At 37.7% G+C, this 19,716-nt stretch overlaps 1 protein-coding gene across 1 annotated transcript; it reads left to right on the top strand.

Moving 5' to 3' along the window:
* Positions 1-1,808: 1,808 nt before the first annotated feature.
* Positions 1,809-19,411, top strand: cab39l (calcium binding protein 39 like). The gene is made up of 9 exons (XM_088596782.1): positions 1,809-1,943; positions 9,669-9,801; positions 11,543-11,707; positions 12,470-12,588; positions 13,279-13,447; positions 14,295-14,354; positions 15,044-15,109; positions 16,359-16,502; positions 17,006-19,411. The coding sequence occupies exons 2-9, from the start codon at positions 9,700-9,702 to the stop codon at positions 17,183-17,185; spliced, it is 1,005 nt and encodes a 334-aa protein (XP_088452908.1). The 5' UTR covers positions 1,809-1,943; positions 9,669-9,699; the 3' UTR covers positions 17,186-19,411.
* Positions 19,412-19,716: the final 305 nt, after the last annotated feature.

Here is a 19,716-nt window from a genome sequence, read left to right as displayed (position 1 = left end):
AATCTGAACTTTGTGACACAGCTTTGGGCTGTGTATGACTGTACTAGTTGAACATGTTTCATAGCAAATCAGAAAGACGGCCAAAATTCAAAATCCTGTTCTATACTATTACATAAATACAGCTATATGAGTAGGAGTAGATTGTTCTCACTGTTTTTTTAGGGAACCTCTGTCAAAAGTGCAGTCATTTTAATGTATTCATTCCTAAAGTGAAAGTTTCAGTTTCAAAACTTCAGTTCAGCCGTTCTGGAAAAAAGTCACCTTTCCACAGCCGGTTCTCTTAGCTGCGATTACATATTTAGTTGAGAAATAAGTCTTAAATTAGTCAGAACAGGCATACTGTAGGTCAACACGACACGGCTGATGAAACTAGAAACTAAATACTTGAAGTATGTAGAAGTATATAGAGGCTCGTTCACATTTTTACCCACTGTAACCTCACAAGGTGTGTATTAATAAACCTTATTAACATGAACTTTATATTTGAAACCATTTTAGAAGAGTACATATTAGAAGTGAGTTCACCACTAATATGCATCAGTATTTGCAAAGATTAGTTGGTGTTTTATGTTTTTTGAATAACATTAATATATAAATATAATTCACCTTTTGTGGATATATGCTTAGCCTTTTGTGAACTAAAGAAACACATTTATCTGCGTTTACACTGGTAACGTTGGTAACAATGTGGTACGTCTGAAGCACTGTATTCTGGGAATATTGAACTACTTGCTGTGGGGAGGTGTCTACAAAACAAATGGCAGCAAACGTCACGAAGTTCTGTACCAAAAGGTTTAATAATTTGAATAACACTTTTGAAATTTTTAATTCACAATGCAAAGTGTAATGATTTCCGCCCTTCATTGTTTCACGGAGAAACAAATATGGCTCATGCTATACCGACTGCAAGAGTTTGTCCTTCACACATCGTCTTACATCTGTACAAACACACTTAGAAACAGTGGCTTAGCCTGTTACATATTGTACGATAAAAAGAACCTGGGCATGTAATAACACCGATACTATGAGGACGTGTAACAATAAATAACGGTATTGTGTCGATCATGTGTTTGGCCGCTTTTGACAGCGTTTAGAGAAAACGCGTTAGTGTTGGAAGTGATGAAGAAAGCAGGCATTTTGAGAAAGGGGGTTATTTACGTAAGCCAGATGCCAGGCGTTGCTCTTGGCTTGCTGGTCAGTTCCGAATCGGGAGTAATCAAACATACATACTGTACCAACACACCGACCAGCCCTCGCTGCCTTAACAAGTGGGCTGTGAGACCGGAGGAAGGCACTAGCCCAGCCAAGGTATGACCACAATGCACATCGGTATTCAGCAAATTGTACAACCCCCCCCCAAAAAAGACACAACCACACTCAGCGCTTACACGGCAGCAGTGCAATAAAAGCATTGCATTCTGCATTCGCTTAACAATAACAATACTACTGGCAATGCCCTTTATGTTCAAATAATCATAATAGTTACCACTTACTAATTGTTGTTGTTTCCATTTTAATAATACTACGACTCCTGGTTGTTAATGGATTTCAGGACCATCCTGTTCGCAGCATAATCGTCAACACTGCACCAGAACGCGACCGGGGGAAGAAAATGTGCAATATAAATAATTTGACACAGCTAAATCAATGGCCACCCGACATACAGCGCCACATCCAGTAAAATTAACCTAATAGTAAATAACACCCATCCGCTAAGTGTACTATGAAATAGGCGATATGAAATTATGCACTGCCTTCTTAAGACGGGCCACGCCGTGCTATTCGCTCATACACACATTCCTCTGACGTTGAGCTCAGTGTACACACAGCTGGTGTGACTAGAAAAAGCTGTTCGGTTACATTGAGAAGAGGGACAGCCAAGGCAGGAGGCTGCCGAGTGGAAAACACACACACACAGCCAAAATAAAATAAAATCTTTCGCTGTAAGTACCAGCCGCTCGTCGGATACGATTGCCAGCGTTGGTGCCGGTCATGGTTGCTGGTCGTGCTGGGTTTTGTTTCCGTCATTCTTTCAAACTTGCGCTGAAAGGATACATTGCAATGAAGCCATGAGCCTGCTTAGTCGTTATCAATCTGTGTTCTGCTGCCTTTCTCTTGGGGCTTGTACAATAGTATTTAACCCTCGGCTTTGCGCATGTCAGGGCTTAGTCCTGTCAAAGGAACCAGAGACCAAATTACGGTTTTGCTCAGAATATACAATCGGTGGTCGGTCGGATACGCGTTTTATAGTAACTGTTTTAAATGTCGTGTGTCTAGTTTAGACCCCACGGATATGCTGTCTCTAGCATCCCCCCCAGTATCAAAGCTATTCATAATCTTTTCGTACAACTTCTGTTTACGGGATAAGTTGATGCTTCTGATTTTCGGTATACACAGCAAGCAGACATTACTGCAGAGCTACAAAACCGATGCCGTGTCGATCCAGTATGGCCAGCTACATACTGTGTCTAGGTCTGTCTTGATAACGCTGCTTTAATTTCTTTCCACACCTTTGTTCTGTTAACCGTGATAGGAATTTCATATTTCAAACCGAGCAGGGTGAAGGCAAACAAGCGTAAACAAATAATGTTCACGTCCAGTGTTATTTTTCGTTTCACAATATCCGTAACAGCCGGAGAGAAGTGCGTATCGTTGCAAGTGGCCAGTGTAAGTGATGTGGCCTTCACAGGCATGGTTGTTGATACAGTACCGTTGTCCTTAATAGATACAGAGTGTAGGCAGGTAACTGTACAATTTTGATTAACTTGAGATGAATTCCATTTAGGTTTAGATAATACCGAAGACTTTGATGTGTCCATTTGCTGGGAGAAAAACTGTAAACATGCTAATATGAGGTTTTAAAAAGTCGGAAAAAAACCTTGGATCGTGTTCTATAGATTAAAATACAAAATAAGTTAAACTGGAACCATCAGTAACATCTGATTGGATGAATGGCTTGTTCTTATCCAAGGTTTCTTATGGTTTTAGAGCTCCATGGTGTATTCATCAGTTTTTACTTTTTTTTAGTAGCTAGCAAAAATGTAAAGTTTATAAACTTCATAAACATCAGAAGACATCTATCACTCTATTAATGTATGCAGATTTTTCAAATAATAAAATATAAGGATTTGGAGTATTGATTAAAGGTTTTTGGTGTCATTTTAATTAATTAATCTCTCTTGATTGACGATGAAGACTTAATTTACTTCACTGTTACAGAAGCATTAAATCATTAGAAGCATTAGTAAGACAATCGGGCACAGCGATGAGATGATTTAACCCATGGAATATTGATTTCTTGGTGAAAATCGACAAATAAAACACAGAAAGAACCAATATGCTCTGCATATCAAGAGAATAGTGCCTTTGTGCCCTCGGTATGTGCCCTAGCCTGGACAACATCAGGGCAGTGCCAGAAATTTCAAGCCGTGCGAGATGTTACCCATGAAACGCCACGACATTAGGCCATTCTCTAACAGATCACGTGTCACCTTGCCAAGATTAATGAGGGGAGCCAACTGTGATGGTCAGACCAGGAGTTATCTAGTTGCCTCAGAACAGCTTTACCACTTGCCGTGGTAGATGACAACCCTGCATGGCACTATGTTGATCAGGAGCTGGGACCTCATCCTCAGTGGGCAAAGAACGTCCTCATGCTGATCAGTTTACAAGATAAGAAGGGGACAGTTATATCTTGGATGCCTTACTCACCTGACTCAAAACCCCACTGAATGTTTATGGGATGCCGTGAGGCGTCTAGGGATCGCAGACCAGTGAACGGGCACGTGTTTGTCCAGAGCGTATGAGAGAAGTGGAGAAGAATTCCGCAAGATAGCCTGTGCAGTCTGGTGCAAAGCATGTGTCACTGATGTACAACTTGCATTGCTTTCACCCGTGCTGCTAGCATGTGGTCTTCTCAGTAGATCACACCTGTTGGTGACCAATGTTAACCACCATAATGAATTTACCTGTGGTACATTTCTTTTGTTGCTCAGTGGATTTTGAAACTGACGTTACACGTTCAACACCACACAGGCCTTCTCGTGGTATTCTAGGACAGTGGAGTTTAACCTTCTTGCTTTAAGGTTTCTCTGTAATGTTGTGAAGGTTTTAATTTTTATTTTAGTTCTTATATTGTGTCTGCCGGTGTCCCAGCTGACTAGTCTTCTAGGCTCCCCGTACAGTTCTTAGGAAGGTGTCTGAAGTTTTAGTTTGTCTGCATAATATCTGTGGCCTTTGTAAGTGTATCATTAGCCTTCTAGATATGATGCTCATGTTCCTTGGTTAAATGGGAATATTGCAGGTGTTTGGATCTTGGATTATATTTAGATTGTTTATCAACATAGAGATACATAGATTTAAATAGGATACCAATGTGGATTTTCTATCTGGTGAATAACCTCTTTAAATCTGAGATGTGTTTCCTCAGAATAGAGTATGTGATCATACTCATACAGTGTGGCCCATGTTTGTTTTAGACTTCAATATATATATGGTAATTTCCCTAGCACTTAATACAATATACTGCAAGGGAAGTCCATCCAGAATATTATAGAGAAGTTAGGGACAAATTCTTGGGATCAGTTTTTGGTGTCTCATGTCACATGCAATGGTTTAGCTGTTTAGAAGAGAGTGCAGGAGTTTGGAGAGGGTATTATAATGATTCAGTGATCTGTGGAGGTGTCGTCTATTGAACCTGTGTATGTTTTACAATATTGACGGAGTACCCATTAAAACGTTGATGGTAAATATAGACTAAGGTGTCCAGGTGTTGGACAGACTCCTGAGTGACATCAATACTTATGATTACTTAAATGTTTTTCAAAATTACAAGAAATGGTGATGTCAGCAAAGAAACTAATGTAAGGCCTCAGATCATCTGTAATTATTATAACAACACTAATGTTATTTGTCTCATTCTGTGGAATTGAATTAGGTTTTATAAGAAGTGTAGAATCATCCTGTAAGGCGTTGTTAACATATGTTTGTACAGTATTGTTTTTTTTTAATACAAAAACTGCCTGAACTTCATTTGGATGCTAATCTCTGTGGTACAATGTTTATTAAAACCTAATCAGAACAGAGAAATCTAAATTAGTATGTAAGAAAAAGAAAAGGTTAATATAAATTTCTGTTATTCATTAGTGAATTACTACAAAAAGTTTCAGAATAAAAGTTTCAAAATAGAATGATTTCATTTGGTAAAGTACATCCCTTCATAATCCTAATCCTATCATAATTCCGTTCCATTTCTGGGAACCTTTTTACATTTTTCCTGATCCATGTTGCAAATACAGCCATTTTTACTCAGTCTTATCATTTTTATTACAGATGCAAGATGTGTTTATCATATTAAACAAGAACAAACATTAAGCTTTTATGATTTATTCTTTTATCATCAGTCATGATTTGTCTTAATTATTAATGGGGCCACAAAGTCTTAAGGAAAGTATTTCGGACTGCTGTATGATCTGATTATTCAGACTGAGCTCTCTAAGCCATGCTGATGGAGTAGTAGTAGAACAGCTGAGATTGTACTAATGTCCCAAATAAAGCTCTTAGAAATACAGACTAAAATGTAGCAATGTGTTATATGATTTCTCAGTTTGTACAAAATTAGTAACACTTAACCACAAAACTTCACATAAGTTCACATTATAAATGCTAGAAATATTCAAGTACTCTGGCAGTGTATCAGGTACAGTGTGATACCATCTGTATAACTGAGCATTCTCATTTAATGACAACGGCCTTGCTATAATAAACAAAAATGGCTACATGATAGCCCCTGTTTAGAATTCTGTCAGCTTTTGTAGCATGGGAGAGAAGAAAATATATATAAATATAAATTTATATTTAAATTTAGTCATTTTACAAATTGTATGGTTGTGAAGCTGAAGTCACAATTTACAAATGAGATAGCAGTTTTAGACATCTTAGGTATTAGTTTAATAAGTATCTTTTAAGTGCTGGATATTATTATACGTATAACACTTGCATTGCTGTGCTAGGATAAAATTATTTTTGCTATTAAAATTGAATGAAGTAATTTCCGTTTTATCTTCCTGTCTGTATTGCAAGAGTGTTCCTGAGGGAAGGCAAAGTCTGTGTTCTGAGAGATTCTGAGGCTGAGGGAGGTTTTGCAGTAGTATTTCGTATCATTTACCTTTTGGCTCTCTGTCACACAGAACCTGGATATGTCAGAGACTGTAAACATGACTGAAGTCCAGCCTCTGTTTCCTTCTGTTTTAATGATTATGATTGAGTAGGTGTTTGGATCAGAGTCAGTGTTTTATTATCGGTAAATAGATAAAAGAGGCAATTAAAATGAAAAACAATAAAGTCTTTTAGGATTTAGGATTTTGAAGCAGTGCCAGATTGAAGTTAGTAAGGCTGGCACAAAATCATACAAAGTATGAATTAAATTCAAAATCATGAATTTTCATTCACAGTTACTTACTAGTTATGTGGCATCTGCAAGTGCATTATGGAGCAGGGAGGTTTAACTCCACTAGAAATGTCAAGACTGCTGGTTTCAGTGTAAGGGTTTTCTTATGCCTTTTTAGATTATGGAAGCAAGCAGGAAGGGTGATATTCTAATATTATTTACCTTCCTAGAACTGGCATGTCTAAGAAATAGGTTTGGGAGTGTTGGATATTGAGCTTTGTCAGCACAGATATCAATAGCCAGATCCAGTAATTCAAATGGAATGTAGTAATCAGTTATTTTCATCAAACATTCCTAGTTATACATTTACAGTATCATTTTAAAAAGCATTTGGGTAGAAAAGTTAATCAGATGAAACAGATATTTTATTATGAAAGCCTTGTCCACTCAAGACTTTCTTTTGTTTTCCTCCTAATTAGCGTAACTGAAAGTAAATTATTTACGTTAAAGAAATGATATGCAGCTACAAAACTCTTTCCTCATTTGTGTATATTGCTAATTTGAGTTCATAGTCCAGCCATGGCCATATAAACCACCTGGATTTAGATACAACTTTCACCATTCTTACCTACACATTTCAAAATGTGTTTACTGAGAAAGTTTTGTGTTACTTCTATATACTGTATCAGCTGTTTTCTGTTGAAAGCAAAGCAACGTTTTGGGACTTACTTCAGTTACCTTTATAAGAAGCACTTCATTAAAAAATAACAATGTATTTCCAATTGTAGGATGTACTTGAGACTTGGGATTTGTGAACAAATCTGGCTTGATTTGAGGGGTTTTAACTCTCGCTATGTGTCTGTGAGACTGGCTGTTCTCTAGAAGGGGAAGCTTGTGTGCTTTCAGGGCTGAGACTTCTTCTCTTGCGCCACATTCTTGACAGGTTTTCAGGTTGAGACACAGGACTTCCTGGTGTAGTGGCATAATGGACAAAATACTGAACTACACACTCCCTGGAATTAGAAGTCATATGTTTTCTTCCTGTGTTGTATAAATAGCTCTGTGTTTTGAAGAAAGGGATTGAATTTGCTCCAAGAAACCACATTTACCTTGTTTTTTTCTGGTTACTATTAAATAGACTTGAGTTAATCAGAAAAGACACAAAAACACTTTGACTCATGTCAGATCTTCAGATTTTATATACTTTTTTTTATATTGTGGAATCCCCCAATTATTATTTTGTGTGAATATCAGAAGGTCTTGTTGTGGATTGTGATAGCTCTTATTATGCATTTCCATTTTCCCAAGGAATTTTTGTGCAGTGCATTTTGTCTCTAAATCCAGTAAACATGATTTGATTACAGTATAAAATTCACTGTGGATCATTGGGCAACTATCTCACTATACCTGTGCAGTTAAAGTCATTCTCTATAAAGCACTTTTTATATATTCTTTATATAATACTGTATATAACATATTGCATTTGTTATACATTCTTTAAAACACATTACAGTCATTTAAATCTTCTATATAACACATTTGGCTCTAGGATATATTACATTACATGTATATTTTAAAGTATTTTTGGAGAGTAGAAAGTATAAAGGTTGATGTGTCAATTACAAATAAAAGACAGTGCAACAGTTGCAAAGCCTTGTGTAGCTGTAAATACTACAGCTGCCCTACATACTGTAGCCGCCCTGACCTTAAATATAAAAGCCTGACACCAGGCTACATTTCTCCGACACTGGGCCTACATTCTGAAGGGTTTAAGAAAGCTGAATTAATTAAGGCAGGTTTTTAATTAAGGTATGGAAATGTGCTTTTGTTGAAGCAAATCTCCATAAATGAAAGTCTCCATGTTTGTGGAAGCATTCCAAACATTCTAGGGTGTGCCTGAAATATTTCAAAGGCACGTTCATGTGTGCATGCTTGTATGTATTCTAACACCTGAACCACAGCTGGATTTCTGTGCAGAAAATAAATCTGGCTGGAATTTGTTGGTTCACTGTAATGTTCAGTGTAGCTTTTCTCGGAATCTCTGTCGGTCCATTTCCAGGCAATGGCTTTTCACTTTGCCTGGCAGAGAGGAGACAAAACTGCTAACCAAGGAACAAATAACCTGATGGGCAACAGACACGAACCTTTTTATATTCATTATTAAGGCTGAGCTTTGAAAGACAAAAACGCTTGTATGTGTGCAAATAAGGAACTTGAAAACTTAAGACTTTTTTTTTACAGCAGAGGTGTCCAAATTCGTTTCAGAAAGGCCAGCACTCTACATTTTATATGGAAACATGGAAATAATGCATTGCTGTAGACCTGGAAATATGTAATTTCCAAATTCGTAAAGAACCTGTTTAATAAGGTTGCTTAGAAGTGCTGTAAATGAAACGGACATTATATCAAGTCTGTGATTAGTAGATTGTTATTCCAACCAAAATGAAAAATGATTGTGAAAATGTTTACTTCTTAAAAGCCGACATCCAGGCAGGTGTTGTGAGGATCTAAGGCATAGGGCTGCATTTTTATTGTGGGCTTAGAGGTGACCACAGTAACGCTATCCTTATCCTAATGGATATTTTACTGTACAGGAAAAATAAAGAAAATGAAAACACTGTGATTAATGTCTGTGTGCAAATAAAAAGAAAATTCTTAATTTCGTAAACATTGCAAGTTTTCTGTTAGGTTAGATTTGAAGTTTGGTCAGGTAAAGCTGAAAAATTCAAAGAGCTGTAGAGATGAATGCGGAAAATAATGTGCTTCAGAACGTACACTAAGAATAACATGGCATGCAGGAATTCTTTGTATTGAAAGGTTTATGGAGTGTTTTAGAAATAATAAATGTGGCTTCACCTGCTTGGCTGAGGGGATAAGGAGGCTGGGAATCCCCCTACAGGGTGAGAAGTGACCAAAGGGCTGGTGCAGAAGTGGAGGAGGGACACAAAACAGCTATGTGAAGGAGAGAAAGGGATTCCTTACAGTATTAATGATGTTTCAGGTGAGGAAATGACGTCAGGAGTGACTATGAATTACTGACTGTTGAGGCTGGTTGAACTTGGCTGTTGTCATCCCTCCTGAACTTTCGTTACGTACTTCATTAAAAGATCTTTCTCAGTGTTATGGTCTTGTATCACCCGATCTTGTTCGTTTTGCTTCCGGTCTTAGTTTGAAAATGAATTCTTGGCTGTTGAACAGAAACCTTCCTCAACAGGAGGCTTGAGAGGATTCAGTTTTCCCAATTTATTTCACTCTTTTTTTTTTGTCTTTCTCGCTGCAGGTACTGAAGTGAGGCACAGCAAGCAGTCAAAATGCCGCTGTTTGGTAAATCTCACAAGAGCCCAGCTGATATTGTGAGGATTTTAAAAGAAAACCTGGCGATTTTAGTGAAACAGGATAAGAAGACAGAAAAGGTAAATCAGTATAAGATCTTATGTATGCCAAATGCTGTAGCAGGGTAGTGCTGGTTAAAAACTCTGGGCTCTCATTCGCCCTCCAGAGTTGGCTGTCGCCATGGCAGCATTAAAGTGGTCCCAGTGGCACTGCTGATTGGATCATGGTAAAATGAACTGGGTGCTTTATGTCTGGCTGCAGAAAAGTGTCTCACTGAGGCTGGCTGGGATTCAGTGAGGCCTTGTGACACGAGAGATGTTAATGGCCTTGAGTCGGGCTGTAGGCTGAGCTGTGTTCATTCCCCAGCGTGGCAGAAATCTGTTCGGATGCTGTTTTGTCAGCAGCGCCCACAACTGAGGCCAAACTGAAATAGTAGGATATTTAAAATAGGATATTTTAAAAGGGAAAAACACATTTTTCTTCAGAAGTAAGGTATCTTGTTTTTACAGTGATTTGTTTTCCAGGATGAAATTTTAATGTACCCTTTACTCAGTGACCTACAGTACATCCAGCCTTGTGTGAACCCACATCTCACATACAAAAAAGCCCTGCAGTGCGTGTGACAGCAGTGAGAATACTGATGCGCAAGTCAGGATGTATTGTATGTGGAAAGCATTGAGGAAAACCATCTGCTGTATATTCTAATTCAGCAGTAGGCACATGTTTTCATATCAAATTTCTATCAGCTCCATACGAAACGACATGAGGGAAATGACGTTAATAAGTCAGTTGTTTCTATTTAGGGATGTATTTTACACACTGTTGTAAAAGCAGCACTGTGGCTCTGCTTGATCTTTAATTTACAAGGGTCTGTGAATGTAATTATCAGAAGATGCAGGTTAAAGGGTGCTATTTATAGACATAGTGATTTGAACTTGTTTACTATTCCAGTGATGTGTTCTTAAAAATCAGTTAATCTAATCCCTCTACAATGCTGTTCCTTTTGTAGTCATACTGTATCAAATGTATCTCGCCGCCTAGTGGTGACTGGTGGTAAAACATAATTTCAGTCATGGGCAACCCAGCACAGGGTTTCATAAGGACAGAAGAATTTGTCTTTTAACCAAGTCCTGAGGTTTTTGCTGTTCATTTGTTGTATCAGTTGTTGCCCCTGTTGTACGCATATTTAATTTGATAGCTAAAAAAAACCCAACAAAACCCTGCAATAACGAAACAAGGCTGATTGCTCTGAAGTTTATGTCTTGACTAAACAGCTAATTGTTGAGCCTTATCTGTAACTGGCATATGGCTGACAGGCAACATTGATCACTCTTCCCAGAACCAGTGTGACTTGGATTTCCTTCTTTACAGTACCTAATGGGGCTTCCAGTAAGTCTTTGTGCTTTAGTTATTTTGCCATGGGTATTTAAGAGATCTTGTACAAATATTATTTCAGCATCAAAAATAACCATGGACTTGTACATTGTCTGAAACACAGAATGAATGCAATTCAAATGTTAATGTTTGTTAAAAAAATACCTAATACCTGTGTGTTTAGTGATGTTAATTATGGTTTTATCACACAGAGACTATTCAAACACAGTAGTGGCTTAAGGGGAGGGGATGTTTCTTGATAATAAACAGAGAAGAGCATTATTAGGTGACAGTTCAGCATGACTGAACTGTATGACAAGGGGCGAGCTAATTGAATCAGTCCCTTAAACAATAGATGTTGTGCTGAAGTTGTTTGATATGCAGAGGTATGAATAGCAAATTCTTTGTATAATACCTCTATCTTCACTGTTTGTTTTGTGACGCCAGGCTTCGGAGGAAGTATCTAAGTGTCTGGTGGCAATGAAGGAGATTCTGTATGGCACTAATGACAAGGAGCCACACACAGAGACAGTGGCCCAGCTGGCTCAGGAGCTATACAATAGCGGGCTTCTCATCTCTCTGATTGAAAACCTACAGGTCATAGATTTCGAGGTATGACAACACTCAGTCTCTATCGTGTCACTGTTGAAATTACTTATACAGTTGATTTCCGCTTTTTGGTAACTTCAAAGTAAAAGCATATTTTACAGATGCATTGTTTGGTATCAGTGGGATTTCCATCATTACAATAAGAGACTCAATATTTTTTACAACAGCTCAAATGGAAGGAACCTAATAGGAATCCACTATAAAGAACCATCTCACAGAAGTGTGAACATAAGCTAAATGCCTGAGCTGAGGCCATACAGTCACATCTTACACACATTAATGTACAAATAACCCTCACCCTCAACGACAGGAGGATCTTTGACCCACTATAATATCAGTGATAAATGGTGAATATTGTCATTTTGGAAAATAATTTGGAATTTTTCAAAGTAATTCTGAACAAATAGGTTTCTGCAGGGCATTTCATTAACATTTTTATTTTATTAGTATTGTGGTGCAGTTTTATGAATGTAAGAATTGAGAGAAGGCTACTCAGCACACTGTGGCACAACGTCAGCCTGAACAAATTGACTTGTAATAAACTTGTAAAAATAAAAGAAGCTCCAGCTGTGAATGTGTCTTTAAATGTTAACTTTATAGAGAAAATAAGATTAAACATTATGCATGTAGCCTTGAATCCCTACAAAGAGTGTTATTTGCAATGATTAAACGGTGAAATGTGGTAATTAAACTGTGTGGCTACTTTACCAAACTGCAGAATACTCAGTGACTGTTTTGCCTTCTCCGGGCTTTCATGTACAACAGGGGAAGAAAGATGTCTGCCAAATTTTCAATAACATCCTCAGAAGGCAAATCGGTACCCGCAGTCCAACGGTGGAGTATATCTGTTCCCATCAGCCAGTATTGTTCATGCTGTTAAAGGGGTGAGGTTCATTTTATTCTCCTTATATTCTGCTAGAATATAATAACAGAGCAATGCAGTCTTGATTGTGACAGCTCAAAGCCCATTCGAAAGGGACACATCATTTCTAATAATGTCACATCAGATACCACTTTTATTAAAACAGCTTTGTGATCCATGATTGTCCAGCTGGCAGGTAGACCATAACAAATGCTGAGATTAAAAAAGTCATGACTCATTTAATTTTTAATGTGATAGAACCATGGGCTAAAAAACATTTGCAAAAACATGTTGAAATTGCTCTTCAGGATTAAAAGTTTGATGAGTTTTTTTTTTGCTTTTTTGTGGTTGTTCTTTTCAGTGGCTGCTATGGTTTACATGCAAAGGAATTTCATAAGGAACAAGGCAATACTGTACAGAACATAATGAATTGTGTACCTGTGTATTATGGGAGCATTGGTTTTTTCCTTTTATACTGTACAGGCCCAGACCTTTTCTGCCACCTCATAAATAATAAATGCTATTTCTCTCATGAAATTAATTAAAAATAACTTCTCAAAAGGCCCATTAAAACACCAGACTTTGATGTGGCATATACTTGTCCTGTGTCAGTTTCGGGTATTGTTGGATGGTGCAATATTACTGATGGTTAAAAGACGCAAGTGCGGATGACTAAAATGTGGCACTGTGGTGCTCTTATTGATCTTGTCAGCTATGAAACGCCACAGGTGGCTCTGAACTGTGGCATCATGCTGAGAGAGTGCATCAGACACGAGCCCCTGGCCAAGATTATTCTGCACTCTGAGCAGTTCCGGGACTTCTTCAGCTATGTGGAATTGTCAACATTTGACATCGCCTCTGATGCATTTGCTACATTTAAGGTAAGCTATTTAGCAGGCATGAGGGAGGGATGATGCTGAACTGCACATTTTCCATTTGCACTCTCTTCCTAGGCTTTGGGAAGTGGTGTTTATCTGAAGGATCAGATATTCTCTCCTCTCTCAAGCCTTGGTGCTAGTTTGCCATACAGGGTTTTACAGTATCAGCCACTGTGCCAGTTTTATGTAACATAAGAATAGTTCAAATCAGTTAGTTATTAAGTGCACTCTTGTAGCTCTTCTTTTGTGATTCAAAAGGTGAGCTTTTAGTGTCTCTGTGTGACACTCCTTGTCATTAGTCATTTTTTCACCTAGCTACATTTTCCAAAATTAATTCTTAGAATCATAATGTTGCAGATAGACCTGTGTTGATGACACTTCAAAGAAAATGCCTCCCCATATTGATCAGTTGTAATCTTTTCGACCTGTTTCAATCTTTACTGCTCCCTTAATATGTATTAAGGGTCTCATGGGCACTTTACTTTAAAACTGAGTAATACCATAGTATTATTAATTACTATTAAATACTGTAGTATCACCAACTCATTCATTTCCCTATTAATATTGACATCTTGTTTTGCTTGTTTGCTGTATTGCATACTGGAGGTCATTTTTATCAAGTTTATAATCGCACTTATTCTGTGTTATACTATATACCCTATTTCAAATTGCTAGTTGGTATTGTAAGTCCAGAAAAACTGTTAATCTTTTAAAAGCACGGCTGCGATGTACAGGAGAGCAAACAGGCCCTGGCTAACCAATCCCAACCCCCCCCCCCCCCCCCCCTGTTATATATGACCCTAAAATGTTCTAACAGATTTTAAATGTTTGATGTTTTCTTCTTTCACAGGATTTACTTACAAGACACAAGGTTTTGGTTGCAGAATATTTAGAACATAATTATGATGCGGTAAGTAAGAATATAACATCTACAGACCATTGAGCAAAAAAGGCCTTTATATGATTTTTAAGGGCTGGACATATTTAAGGGAAACATTTGCTCGAGAGGGGAAGCAAATAAAAAAATGTAAAGATTTTCAACAACTGTGAGCATTTTGTTTTAATTTGTGTGAAATGTTAACTCCTGTACCTGCAGCAAGGTGATTCTGATCACACATCATGTGGATCAGGGTGTCTAGCTTAGCTCTCAACGATGTATTGCACCAATTCTCAACTGGATAGGAGCAGCTGTAGCTGCTTTTCCCAGCTCATACCATGCTACTGATCTACAGGGAGCTACACAGCCTGCTGTCTGTCTGTATAGAGTTTTATTGTATGTTCTCCCCATGTATGCAGAGGTTTCCTCCAGCTGCTTGGTTTCCTCCCACAGTCCAAAGACATACTGTACATACTGGCAGGTTAATTCGATTCTGGGAAAATTGACCCTAGTTGTGTGTGTGCGCCCTGTGATGGAGTAGCATCCTGTCCAGGGTGTAGTCTGCCTTGCACTCGTTGCTTGCCAGGATAGGCTCCGGCTCCCTTCCGACTCTGTATAAATTAGAAAATGGTTATAAAATGGATGGATGTAAAGAAATACTCATTTGTTCTGAAAGACACCAGGGACTGTATTTTCACTGTCATGGTTTTGTTTCTTGCTAGGTGTTTGCAGACTATGAAAAACTTCTGCATTCAGAGAACTACGTGACAAAGAGACAGTCATTAAAGGTATATTCCTTTGAGTGTGTGCACCTTGTTTTCTTCCCTGGCTAGTTATAACTTATTTTTCAGATATCACTTGTTTTCTTAGAAGCTCTAAGCAGGGACCCTATGAATCAAAAGAAACCTAACAATTTATCTTTGTGTATGTTTTTAGAAAAAAATCTATAGATTTTGGATACTGATTAAATGACTGACCATGAGACATTGGAGTTTTTTTTTTTTACATTTTAGCTGTTGCATGTTTACACTAGTGAAAATCAGGGAAAAAAACTCACAAAGGAATCAGTCTGCCCCAATCTTCAAGAGAATAGTGCCCTTGTGTATTGTGGAAGCTAGACTCAATACATTTTATCTAACAGCCACCAGGTTTTGTCTTTATTTTAATTTGCAACAGGTTACAGCCAAACCGTCTGTCAATGTTAAGGCTCAATCTGGGTGACCACAAGTCACAACACCTCTCCCAGATCAACACATTATCACGCTCCACCTTCGTGATTGGATTTGCACTGTTTCCACCTCTGCAGCCAGGCTGGGGAAACAGCTGGCTCATCAGCAGCTGAGTTGTGTGGAGGTGGCTCCGCAGTCATCATGTGTGGGCCGGGCAATGGGAGGTTCAAGAAACTAATGGACTAGTTAGGAATGTGCTATAGACCCCCCAGTTGTAGTGATTGATGGTACATTGACAGCACAGCATTACATTGATCATGTTCATCTTTCTTATGTGATAAGAACTATTAGGTTATGGTTACACTTCCTACCAGACTTCAGTTCCGATGAAAATTAGTGTGACAACATGAAGCACGCAGAACTCATAGTCCTGTGAACCGACACGTACTTGTGCAGGATACACTTATATTACAGCTTATATTACTTCCAACAGTGGCCACACAAGCTACTAACCTGTGATTTTAACAGATGTTCCCCTGTTAATCAGCCCTGTTGATGGTAAATACTAATCAGCATAATGAATTAATCTGTTTCTTGCCTGTTCAATACTCTCAGTGCACCTTCTACAAAAAAAAACATTGTATCAGTAGCTTTAGGATTTCTTTTTTATTTGTAAGTTTATTTGATGTTCAGTTTATGTATTTTGGGTTGCTAATCTCATAAAGCCCGTTTGTGTAAAAAGGACCTTGATTCTACAACACATCAATATTTGTATCCAGGATTGTATTCACAAAGACATATTTTTACTATCTGAGCAAAAGCCAAAACAGTTTGTGTTGTATGCAAATGTTTTGTGTTTCTCTCCAAGCTTTTAGGAGAGCTTCTCCTGGACAGGCACAATTTCACTGTGATGACAAGATACATCAGCAAGCCTGAAAACCTCAAGCTGATGATGAACCTTCTCCGCGACAAGAGTCCCAATATACAGTTTGAGGCTTTCCACGTGTTCAAGGTAGGAAATGCTAACTGAAACCCTTAGCCCAGCTAGTGCAGCGAACCAGTAATTGCACAGAACGATATGCTGAAGCTAACTGATTGGGAGATAAGCAGACACCTAAAAAATGGTGAAAATAAAGAACATGGGTTAGGCACATTGAATGTTTATTTCTGGCTTCCAAGCTAGTTTCACTCACTGTGTTCTGGAAGGAGCGTATCCTATGTGGGACACTAAAGGCAGCTGTCCTGCAGGTTCTCCGAACTCATTTACATAAACAAATATTGAAGTGTGGATGAAATACTAAAATATATCAATCATTTCAGCAACTCCATAACCAGGAAAGGACAGAGAGCAAAACATGGCTACAGCCACAGCACCAGTACACAGACCACAAGGAAAAACCTGGGCAAAAGGGAACAGTTTGTGTTTAGGCGGACAAACTGTCCGATGTGTATACTTGGACACCACTGGAATACACGGAGGAAGAGCTTTGCTCATGTGCGTTTGTGTCTCTTCAGGTTTTCGTGGCCAACCCCAACAAAACACAGCCCATCGTAGACATCCTGCTGAAGAATCAGACTAAGCTGATCGAATTCCTCAGCAACTTCCAGAAGGATCGAACGGATGACGAGCAGTTCAACGACGAGAAGACCTACCTTATCAAACAGATCCGGGACCTGAAGAAACCTGCCTCATAGACTTTTCACAACACCGCGAACACCTTTTTATTAAAACAAAATAGCAAACTTTTTTCCGAGTCCATCAAGCTTACAAAGAAAAGGTTTCCAATACAGATCACTGTATCTGTTTTACATTCATAAACCTACACCATTAGTTACCATTAGTGCCACCAGTTCCAGTTCTGGTTCAATTTGTTTTGATTTTCTACTCTCAAGGGAGAACCGAAGGTTATAATAACTTAACCTCATCTGGAGCTATAACTCCCTCCCTAGGGTTTAAAGTTTAATGGCTGATCATCAATGGAGAAACCAGCAGGACCCATATTACCAGCAGCCTACTAATGAAATCAATGTTTTTATCATGCTGCCTGCTGTTAGGATATTTTAAGTCCATTTAATTTCTGTTAACACTCCTGGACTTATGGCAGTCAAAACACAGGCTACTATTAAAATCTCAATCCATGGTTAGTGAATGTACATTTAAAGATGCAATACTAACTTTTTGTAGGGAGAGCAGAAGGGATAGACTGATTCGTTATAACACTGCAGTGCGTGTTCATTGTGTATGTGTGTGAGACATCTAACATGATACCATTTTGAGACTAGCATTCTTTTTCTCTTTGGATTGTTGTACTTGTGGAAACAGGGCTTTTATTAACAGTAGATTTGAAGCTTTCAAAAAAAAAACATATAACAAAGAAAAACCTTCACCAGCTGACTAGTATACAAATTTGTTTGAGTGTGTTACGTATTGAAAAGCGCAGGCACTAGCCTGAACAATTCACAATATTATAAATGTGGCTTTGAAAAACAAGAAGTTGATGAAATTGCCAGTATAAAAGAAAACTAATACGTTTATAAACCTAAGTAATATTGATCTTATTTAACTAAAAATCTAACATTTTAATTATTTGTTCTCTTTGCTGGACACTGAAGGTGGCAATGTAGATAGACTTTTGTTTGCTCTAACTTTTAAATCTTTTAACTGTATATCTTCTTTTTTGTTAAATTGGGCTGTATCGCAATATTTTTTTAAGTATTTACATTTTGCCTTCATGTGTATAAAAGCTTGTTTGACACATTTAGGAATTGCTGTGTAGAGTGGCTGATGATTTCATGACTACCTTTTTAGCGGCTTTGTTTTCCAGTGCAAATAAGAAGCAAATGAGAATATTATTTTATGATTGGTATTTATATGCGTGATTTGTAATATTGTGATTTTTCTTAGCTTTTTCTGATTATTTAGAAACAGGCAGAAAATGTGTCTTTCTAAAACAAAAAGCTTCAGAAAGGTGAGGACACAAATTCAAAAAGGTGCCTTCTTTGCTTATGTAACACCTATTCTTTAGGGGGAGCTTAATATAAATTAAGTACTTTTATTTTTATTGTATTAAGCGATGAACCCCTCAAGCGTCATTTTCTCAAATTCTGTAATTCCAAAGTGTTTTGCTTTAAAGCTGATTTTGAAATGAAAAGGCTACATTTGTAAAGTATTTCAGCGCACAATGTGAATAAGGTGACCAGGAGTAGTTCTTGCTGACAAAAAAATGTTAGCCTGCCGACATCGTGCCAGAACATGAACACGACTACCAGAAGTAGTCCTTATTAAAATAAAAAAAATATTTTAAACTGGCTTGGACCACACAGTTTTAGCTGAATGTCATTTCTAATGCAGGGTGAAAACAAACATTCCCTTTCACATAGATGTAAAAATGTGATAATTCAGTTGTGCATGATAGACGTAATCAATTATTTCCAAATTTAGATTTTTTTTTAGAAAACAAATTTCGGCAAATTTATTCCCAATGTTTTATGAAAAACTCTGCATGTGATAAGAGGACGGGTACACAAAAGGTTATCATATGGCTGCTTTATACCTATATATTCTATACATAAAAGGATTGTTAATGGTGAAGCATACTGTATGGTTAGCTTTTTAAAAAGAAATGTTTATTTCTTATCCCATATTACAGAGGACACTAGCTCTTAAATTAAATCAAGGTGGTCCCACCTGAGACCGACATGCTAATTTATAGCCTGTACCCGAGCCAACATAAAACAGAACACTCCAGTTGAGATCTTAAATATATATTTCCACTTTCCGTTTTCAAACGGAAATTGCAGAAATAAAGTTGATCATTTTTGTTGTGAAATTTCATTTTAAGTCACCACACTGTTGTATATTTCCACCTAATGTTAGTGTACCACATCACTGATGAAAGACAATAAAAGATTACCACCCTCTGTGCTTGATTGCTATTCTTTCATACCAAAACCAGATACCTGCTTTGTCGATGTACTGAGCTACTTTTGTTCTTTAACTTAAAAACTACAGCCACATTTCAGGTAATCTTAGTACGATAAAGAAAAAAGTCCACAGCAAACACTACAACACGAGACCTTGGATTGTAAAGAACAACACGAGCTATGTTTTGTACATTCAAAAATGGCAAAGTTGTTACATTTTTCTATAGTTTTTAAAGCTGGGAGTGTTAAAGAAAGGAAGATAAGAACATTACACATCCTTGTGGATTCTTATGATTATGACA

The sequence above is a fragment of the Lepisosteus platostomus genome, chromosome 2 (genome assembly GCF_059453375.1).
Source record: "Lepisosteus platostomus isolate fLepPlt1 chromosome 2, fLepPlt1.hap1, whole genome shotgun sequence".
Taxonomy (NCBI): Eukaryota; Metazoa; Chordata; class Actinopteri; order Semionotiformes; family Lepisosteidae; genus Lepisosteus; species Lepisosteus platostomus.
The sequence above is the reverse complement of the archived record's forward strand: the minus strand, read 5'-3'. Positions and strand labels throughout refer to the sequence as shown.

What these genes read in the sequence shown, in the direction of transcription:
- cab39l (XM_088596782.1), top strand. Translation starts at nt 9,700, where the DNA reads ATGCCGCTGTTTGGTAAATCTCACAAGAGCCCAGCTGATATTGTGAGG. An exon ending in AGGATAAGAAGACAGAAAAG is followed by an intron (nt 9,802 to 11,542) that starts GTAAATCAGTAT and finishes TTGTGACGCCAG; the next exon opens with GCTTCGGAGGAAGTATCTAA. An exon ending in AGGCTTTCCACGTGTTCAAG is followed by an intron (nt 16,503 to 17,005) that starts GTAGGAAATGCT and finishes GTGTCTCTTCAG; the next exon opens with GTTTTCGTGGCCAACCCCAA.